An 8,778-nucleotide genomic window follows, 5' to 3' on the forward strand; every position below is an offset into this window, starting at 1 on the left:
TGCGTCGTTGAGGACGTGGTGGAGTATCTCAACGTAAGTGTGCGCGCGCGCGCGTGTGTGTGTGTGTGTGTGTGTGTGTGTGTGTGTGTGTGTGTGTGTGTGTGAAGACTCCACGACGACACTTGACCTGTGACCTCTTGCAGGGTTTCATCGTGATTGGCGCAAACCTTCACTTCAGCAAAGGCCTGAGGGAGATGGTGGCTGCCGCCGCAAAATGAATGCGCATCCTCATGCGCACACTGGCTCGAGCCTTGCACTTTCACACACTCTTTCTCTCTCTCACACACACAGACACACACACATACGCACACGCACACACACGCACAAACACACACTGTCAATATGATGTAAATATACACATTTGTATACATGCACTCAGTTCAAGAGGTTCAATGAATCGATGATCAAATTAATCGGTAATTATTTTGGACAATCAATGAATCATTTTGCTTTCTTTTTCAATTTAAAATTGTCCAAACGCTTGTAATTCCAGCACCTCATCAGTAAGTATTAACCTATTTCTGTCCTCCAGAAAAGAGGACTGATTGTCTTTATTTTGAACGAAAATAAAACAATTGCTCTTTCTTTGGAAAAAAAAAAAATCCACATTTTTGCCGACTTTCCTGTTTATTTTGGATGATGGGTTGGGAAATGTAATTACCAGTATTTTTTTTAAAAATCTGATTCATTGATTACTGGAAAAAAAATAATTGACAGGTTAATCAATTACTGAAGTATTGCTATGAGCATCAGTTACAGCCGTACTCAGATTTGTTTTAGGAATCAGCTTACCTTGGACCTGGATGGCTGCCAAGGCTAACCCCCACACCCCCAACCCCTCACACACATGCACACACACTGGTCACATCTTAGCATCAACACACTAACAACACGTTCAAGGTTTTCCAGCACTTTATTGTTCCATGACATGATCGGTCATCACCAATCAATGATGCGACCGTGCCAGTATAACGTTGGTTTGTTACACCTGCGTCAGTTTGTCTGCGATGCCATCGTAACCGTGGAAACCACACTTGGTGCCCGCCACCCTGCAGCCGAATGTTAGCGCGTCCTGCAGTCGGCAACCTGCCCCGTGGCCAGATCGTTTGTCAGTGGCCGTGTTCCACCCGGAAATGCTTTCTGACGGCTCGTGTACGTGTGCGCGCGTCTCACCATTAGCAAGCTTGTGGATGACGGCGGCGTTGAACGTGTCTCCGGCTCCCAGCGTGTCCAGCAGGCGCTCGGGCGGGAAGGCGTCGGAATGGAGCAGCGTTCCGTCAGCGTCCACGGCATCCGCTCCTTTCTCGGCCCAAGGGCAGATCATGACGGCGCTGAAAGATCACAAACACAATATGAGTGTCTGTGTCTGTGTGTGTGTGTGTGTGTGTGTGTGTGTGTGTGTGTGTGTGTGTGTGTGGAGACCAACCCCGCTCTGAGGCGACCTCGGAGTCCCTGGAGAGCGCTTTGAGGCGTGTGAAAGCCCAGGTGGCGAGCCACATCTTTGCTCACAAATACCTGGCACACACAGAAACCGCAAAAAAGTTTGCGGACAGAGAACAGACCTTTCCCCGAGATGCCCTGTGATTCTTAAAAAGAATTGAATTTGATATCTTTGTTCTCAAGAAAAAAAATGAGATTTGTTTTTCATCTTGGAAACAAAGATACAACCTTGCTCCCCAAAATTATCACTTTGAAGGGGTTTGGGAGCCCTCCTTCCCCAAAATGGGTTTGCAGCAAAGCACTTGAATTTTTGTTTTTTTTTTAAACATCTTATTACTTTTCTCTTAAAAACAGAAGTATTATTAATACGATTTTTCTGGTGAATAGAAAAGGATTTCTGCCCCACTGATTTTTTTTTTTTTTTTTTTAGGTGCAACCAATTTTCTACTTTAAATTATTTGCAAATTTTTGTCCCAATTCCCCACTTGTTAAGATTTCTTTCCAGGATTTTTTTTTTAAATCTTGCGCAATAAATCCCCCCCTACAAACATAAAAGTACAGTACACGCATTGCAAATGTGTGTAGTAGTTTTGTGACTAACCACGTCAGCGTGCGGGAAGAGCTGATAAAGCTTCTCTCTGGGCTTCTCGATCTCCACGGAGACGACTATCCTGTGTTGCGGCGGCGACGCGGCGTTGTATCGCGCCACCTCGGCCATCATCTTCAGCTGTTCGTCTGCGTTGCGCCCCTGCGGGAGGCATGGGGAGCGGTAGCGGCCTGCTCGGTCACTCCATTTTCGATGACTGCGCCCGCTGGGCTCACCTCCCAGTGGATCCACTTGAAGGCGCTCAGGTCCACTGCGCTGAAGTCTTCACACGTCACGTCTGGAATGTTGCTGCACAAATTCCATTGTTGTCAGGATTATTATTGTTCACAACAATCAACATCATCATCATGGCAGGAAGAAATTGAGTGGACACCCTCAAATTCGCCAATTAGGAGTACTTTCCCCTCCCTGTTTCCTCATGGATTTTATTCTGCCTTGCTTATGTTTTGAGGATGGGTGGTATGTTTTTCGAGTATTTTTTTTTTTCCCCAATTGTTGGGAAGGAGTTTAGTGTTTGGCTTATTCTGGATTTTTTCCATAAAAAATGTGCAAAATTCAAAACAAAAACAACTCAGTTACTTCTGGATAAAAATGATCACAAGTCTGTTTGCATTTTTTTTTTGGGGGGGGGTTCAAGAGAAGACATAATGCAGTAAAAAAGTGACACTTTTTACAAATGTAAAATATTTTTTAAGGGAATTAAAAAAAACACAACAAATATAAAAGTGTCATGAATTCTAAAATGTAAATTTTGGTGGCTTTTTTCTCTATAATGTGCTATCCCACTAAAGAACAATGTGAGTGGGAAAAAAAATGGTGTCAAACCTTTTCAATTTCAATGCCTGTCAGTTAGGCCAGCGAATAGCAGGTGTCCACAACTCAATCATGCAATTCATCAGGAAACATCACATTGTGACTTTTTTCATATTGGTAATTAAAATGTCTTCAGTGCAAAAACACTTCGGTAAAGATCACAAATTGTTGGACGATCTCTTCATTTCAATTAAATATACAAAAAAAGACTCCCATGCAATTAAAGTGACCCAGGGCAAATTCAAGAAAACAGTGATTCTACCCTTCTGCTAAACTAAGATCTACGAAGCTAAGCTAAGGTAAGCTAGGCGCCAAACAAGACTCACTCAGGAATTGCTTCGATTGCACTCATCAAACTCATCGCGTCAAAACAGGAACTTTCTCACGTCAACAAATGAAACTGATGTTACAACAGGAAATTTAGCACAGGGATGACCTGAGGCAATGTGTCGTCCATGGGGGATTTACTTTGGCGCCCCCCTGCGTCGACAATTTACATTACGCTTACAATAGATGAATTCTTTATACCGCCTTTAATTCATAGTCTCAAATGATAAATGGAACACTTTCTTCATTTGGTAACTCTTTGGTTCCGGTCAAACAAATCATGCTAAAAGGGACCACATCTCTCCTTTTGCATTTGTGACCTCAGATGACCGAAGTGCTAGCGTGACGCTAAGCTAACCGCTACTCCTGCCTGGTGGAGCGTGACGTCATGACGTCACGTCTGTTTGGGGCGGGAGGTGACACGGAGGTCACAGCGCGGGCTCTGCAGTGGGTCACGTGACTTTTCATTAGACCGAGATCCACAAAACCAGTGGGAGAGCCAAAATTAAAAGCTCGTCACCAGACGGGCGAGCTTAAAACAACGTGAGGATGGACACGGAAAGCAAGCCAGTGAAAAGCAATTTATCATTTAGTATCAGTGGGTCAAAAAGTGATTGGAAAGTAATGGAAATAAATTAATCAATTAAAAGCGATTGATAAAGAGACAGCAAGTGTAACTGGATCGATGGAAAGAGACTCATTCAAAGAGAAGGAAAGTCATTGATTGAATGTAGAAAATTCATCAAGTGAAAGCAATCGGTGGAAACTGATCGATGCAAATAAGAGCAACTTTTAAACTTATTACAAAATGATTGATGGAAATTAATCAACGGAAAACTAACGAAAATCCGTAGATGAAACATCACTCATTTATTATCCGTTGATGAATGGCAATTGATCGACAGGAAGGGATAAATTAAAAGGAACGGAAAACAATCGATAAAAAGTGATGGAAAGAAAGCAATCTTGCGGGTTGCCGAGTGGTGTCCGCCACGGTTGGCATGCGAAAAGGCTTGGTTCGCGTGACGAATGCCTCTGTTGGATTGATCGCCGCCCGAGCGGTCTTACGTGTCGGCCAGCAGGACAGTGCGAGAACCGCTGGACGGACAAACCACACAACATGCGCTGGGAGTTTGGCCCGTCGTCTGCCACGCCAGCCGCGAAATGTCGATGGACCGACGCGAGAAGTCGTCAACGATGAAACTGACACACACACGCGCACGCGCGCGCACACACACACACACACACACACACACACACACACACACACACACACACACAGAGGAAATTCATCCATCGCCCCTCCAAAATAAAAGCGAGAGAACCTGGCAGCCAACGCGGCTGACGGGGGAGGAGCCAGATGGTCTTCTCGAAGATGTCCTGAAACAAAGCCTGAGGCGCATGCGAGCGAGCGCTTACACCCACACACACCTGTTCATGTGCAGGATGGTGCGACTTCCTGTGGCGGCGCTGCTGATGACGAGCGACGTCGGTGTGACACAGGCGGCGCGCTCATGCGGCGAATGCACTTCCACCTGGAACCTCTGAAAATCCTCCAAAATAAAACTACAAACAGGAAACTGCTTCATGCTTTCTCTGCCCTACAAAATGAAAGACCTGAAGAGAACACCACTGTCTGTGTCCGAGTATGTGTCTATGAGAGCGAAAAGAATGAATGCGTGTGTGCGTGTGTTTGTCCATCTATTTGTGTGTGTGAGTGTGTGTGTCTGTGTGTGAGCGCATGAGTGCGTTTATACATGTAAATGAGTGTGTGTCTGTGGCTCGATGTGAGAGAAGAGAGAGAGAGAGAGAGAGAGGGAGGGAGGGAGGGAGAGAGAGATAAACAGATTGTGTCTGTTTGCATATCTGTGTGTTTTTTATTTGATCAAAGGCTCCAGCTTGTGTGTGTGTGTGTGTGTGTATTCGTATGTATGTAAGAATGTGTGTGTCTGTGTGTGGTTGTGTTACCTGGCCACAGGTCCTGCACAAAGTGATCCCATGAATGCGCACGGCGATCCCAGAAGTGATAAAACTGTACACGAATTGGACGCGTTGCCGCCTCGCTGCCATCGCTGTGACACACACCTGTCATGTACACGCAAACACTAAATTCCCTTTATTTGATTAGCTCGAATCAACCTTAACTTCCCACCTAACGTGGACATGTGTCCAGTTCTATAAACAGATAAACAGATGTGCAACTATCCATGTCAACTTCTGGTTGCATGGTAATACCATTGGCATTGTTATTGGCTTTGGTATCCGGCTGCCGGCATTTCGGCTCACCTGCTGTCCGAATCTTCTTGGGGAAATGCGTCCACCACGCTGATGATGTCCAGACACACGAGGCCGACACACAGAATCTTCTTGGGCTTGTGGTGCTCTCCCTGCCCCTCCATCTCGCTTGCCAGCCTTCGTCCTGTTTGCTTAACTTCGCTTTGCTCAACTGTTTTGCTTTGCTGGACTTTACTCTCGCTCGCTCGCCTGCCTGCCTGACGTCACCACGCGTCTTTTTCTTCTTCGCTGTGTTTACTGTGCTGGCGTCCCGCCAAACTGCGGCCGCTGGCGCTCCCTGCCGCTCGCCATCACGACTCACACGCGACGAATACCGGGCAAAACACTGAGCTTCTTCAATATTCAAAATTATTTTTAACATTGGTGACTTGAGATACACGTGTGTACTTTGGACCCCCCATCACTAGTTTCCTTGCACTATAAGTGGGTGGCGCTATTGCGCCCTCAGGCTTGTTTTCCAACAGCAAAGACACAGAAGAGCAAGAAAGCACACTACATCAGGTACAGCACAGTCACAATGCAGGTTCATATTGCGCTTTTCTGGACAGTCGTGACAATTACCACCATTGGACGATATGAACAAATATATTGTCATTGATTTTTTTCCCCTAAATTTGATTCTTATTTCTCTCCTGATATAACTTTGCGAGATTACAATTAAATCAAAGTTTGAAAAATGGTTCAATCATTTGAGAACAATTTGCACAGTCACAGGTAAGGTAAGATCAAGGTTTTATTTGCCACTTTCCCTTATTTAAAAACAATACGATAAGAAGAAACAATCAGCAGATGCAACATAAGTCATCGGATCAGGCGGGCACTGATAGTCACCATAGGAACAAGCAGTCAATCAAAAATCAGTGCTCATTAACATGGAAAAGGGGCCTGATGCTCAGAAGGGTTGCTTGTTGATGAATCTGGAGAAGACGGCGAACGCCGCCGCGGGTTTGTCCGTCGGCACCATGTGACCCGAACCCTGCGGGCGAGCCGGAGCAGAGTTCCAAGTTCAATCGACGAGCGCAAAATACGATAACGTCATTGGCGCCGGTGTTTACCTTGACGGTGAGGAAGGCCAAGTTGTTAAACTCTTTGACGAAGCCACCCACCTGGCGCCCATCCTCGCTCTCGTACAGCCATGGACGCCGACTCACCTGCACCTATGTGCATTCAAAAGGCTCCCAATTAGTGTCACAGCCACACCCACATACACACACCTTACACGCTTCCTTCCTTTTCCTGGTCATGTGGGCATGTGAATCCCTTTAAGATTTTTCTGTGATCAAGGGCTATAGAAATACATTTGACTTGACTTTTCTTCCCTTTCACCACATGACCATGAGTCATTTTTGTTCAGGTCCACTAACCTCCTGGTTCAAGGACTCCACAAACCACTCGTCCCCCATGAAGTTACAAGCCATGTCCACGTCGCCGTTGTACACCAGCACGCGGTACTTCTACAGACACACACACACACACACACCAAAACGTAAGTGATACAATGGGAAGAGGAATGCAGTGCGCACGGCGGGGTCATACCAGTGCAGCCAGAAGTTTAAGGTACTGCTTTCTGACGTCCCGATACAGCTGGCCATACTTGAGGTGCACCTCGGCACTGACAAAGACCAAGGGAATTAATTCCAGCAGTCAGCATTAACCTTTGGCGTTAGATAATCGCATAGGGCGTCTTTCGCTAGTCCTCACAGAGGCAGCATAGCATCGGAAGCGAACGGCTTAGGCAAAATTTGACACCCAAGAGCCACCTTGGATTTTTAAGACAGACACATGGGTCAGCTTGTCCATTAAAAACCTCAAGAAAACAAACAAACAAAAAATGGTGTGTAAAATGTATGCCTTAAATTGGTTAGTTGGAATGAAATAACATTTACAAAAAAGGGGATGTCAAACAAAAATGGTCGTGGTGGCACTGATAAACATTCAATATGCGTTTTCCATGAAAAAAGGCAAAATAGATATAAACACAAAATTATCTATTGAAAAACGTTTTTTTTAACCCTCAAATGTCTGAGTATGCTGAGATCCACTGTACTAAGATTGAAACATTTGAAGTCCTTTTATTATTGAAATAAACAACTTTACAGTTGCTACTTGATATTTTAGCCTTGTCTGACCAAATATGTCCCAAGATTTGTCCAGATCTTTTTTTTTTTCCCAGCCCCTTTCCCAGTTTGCGACAGTGGTACCGCTGCGGCGCTGTTCCGAAGCATTGCAGCGGTGGCGGCGCAGTCACCTGCAGATGGTCCAGTCGAGCGCCTTAGCGCTGATGTGCAGGGCGCGTCGCACTAGCGGGTTATTGAGGAAGCGGGTGGCGGGCGTGGAGTTGGTGCAGGGCGGCTCCAGGCGCAGTGGGGTCTTGCCGGACGCCAGGCCTCGCAGCTTCTGAAGTGCGAAAGGAGCAAATGTGCCTGTTGAAAGCCTGGGAAATCCATTGAAATCTAAACATGATTTGGATTTTGGCTTTTGACATTTAAAAGGTTCTCGTCAAAACGGAAAAAAGTCACCATGTTGTTTGCATTGGAAATTGAAATGCAAGACATGCTTCCTTTCACAAAAAAAAAAAAAAATCGCCATTTCTAATGCTGCAGCCAACGTAAAATCCCCTTGACAATGGTTTGAATGTGTGCAAGGATTCAAGGCAGTCGAGGTGAAACGCAACGGGCTTGAGTTTCACGCGGTATTGACATTTGGTACCTGACAAAAAGAGCAAAATGGTCAACACGCCAGGGATGAACGGGCCTGGGACAATGATGACAGTTTGGAGTCGCTAAGGTTTCGCGCTTAAATAAATACTACAATTTGAAGTAAATTCATACCTTGTTCCACATCTGTGTCCACTCGTGATGGATGAAGACATTCCCCAGGTATCGCACAACCAGCTGGCCCTGCTCCACACTAAAAACACGCAAGAGGCCATTGAGGCACCACAGGTGCAATTTGAAACAATAGTCCAGAATCCAACAAAAAGCCGGATGTCGGATTTCACCTTTGAGTCAAGCAAACCGCTCTACTGGGGAATCATCAAACTCACTAACAAGACACACACAATCCCACCCCAAAAACTTGCACGCACACACGACAGGGAACGAGTGAGGCGGGCCGCGGCGGCGTCTGACCTGAACCTACGGGGGACGCCACCAGGACACGGCGCGTACAGGTTGTACATGTTGAGCCCCGAGCCGTAGATGATGTCCTGAACCTCGCCCAGCTGCGAGCAGAGCAAAGATAGATCAGGTGGCCTGCGACTTGGAACAGTGTGTGTGTGTGTGTGTGTGTGTGTG

General features: G+C 46.0%; 3 protein-coding genes across 7 annotated transcripts in view; 1 reads left to right on the forward strand and 2 right to left on the reverse strand.

Moving 5' to 3' along the window:
• pltp (phospholipid transfer protein) overlaps positions 1–578 on the forward strand; it is a 7,082-nt gene extending 6,504 nt beyond the window's left edge. Inside the window, exons 15-16 of one of the 2 annotated variants that reach the window (XM_019880895.1) lie at positions 144–267; positions 320–578. In XM_019880895.1, coding sequence (XP_019736454.1) covers positions 144–218 — 75 coding nt within the window. In that variant the 3' untranslated portion in view covers positions 219–267; positions 320–578. The other variant, XM_019880894.1, reaches the window with a different exon arrangement.
• Positions 579–894: 316 nt separating this feature from the next.
• Positions 895–5,698, reverse strand: khk (ketohexokinase). Of its 4 annotated transcripts, XM_019880896.1 has the most exons (9): positions 5,474–5,698; positions 5,156–5,272; positions 4,619–4,753; positions 4,256–4,390; positions 2,263–2,335; positions 2,042–2,188; positions 1,427–1,515; positions 1,174–1,331; positions 895–1,086 (listed from the first exon to the last, which is right to left on the reverse strand). In XM_019880896.1, the coding sequence occupies exons 1-9, from the start codon at positions 5,584–5,586 to the stop codon at positions 983–985; spliced, it is 1,071 nt and encodes a 356-aa protein (XP_019736455.1). In that variant the 5' UTR covers positions 5,587–5,698; the 3' UTR covers positions 895–982. The 4 variants fall into 4 exon arrangements, with proteins under 4 accessions (XP_019736455.1, XP_019736458.1, XP_019736456.1 ...); XM_019880899.1 differs by lacking the exon at positions 4,619–4,753; XM_019880897.1 differs by lacking the exon at positions 4,256–4,390.
• A 501-nt stretch (positions 5,699–6,199) lies between these two features.
• ctsa (cathepsin A) overlaps positions 6,200–8,778 on the reverse strand; it is a 6,492-nt gene continuing 3,913 nt past the window's right edge. The window contains exons 8-14 of the mRNA XM_019881385.1: positions 8,614–8,705; positions 8,314–8,392; positions 7,731–7,879; positions 7,019–7,094; positions 6,847–6,936; positions 6,538–6,639; positions 6,200–6,458 (exon numbers count right to left, since the gene is read on the reverse strand). Of these exons, the coding sequence (XP_019736944.1) occupies positions 6,375–6,458; positions 6,538–6,639; positions 6,847–6,936; positions 7,019–7,094; positions 7,731–7,879; positions 8,314–8,392; positions 8,614–8,705 (672 nt within the window). The 3' untranslated portion in view covers positions 6,200–6,374. The remainder of the gene's footprint in view (positions 6,459–6,537; positions 6,640–6,846; positions 6,937–7,018; positions 7,095–7,730; positions 7,880–8,313; positions 8,393–8,613; positions 8,706–8,778) is intronic.

The sequence above is a fragment of the Hippocampus comes genome, unplaced genomic scaffold, assembly GCF_001891065.2.
Source record: "Hippocampus comes isolate QL1 unplaced genomic scaffold, H_comes_QL1_v1.1 scaffold68, whole genome shotgun sequence".
Lineage (NCBI taxonomy): Eukaryota > Metazoa > Chordata > Actinopteri > Syngnathiformes > Syngnathidae > Hippocampus > Hippocampus comes.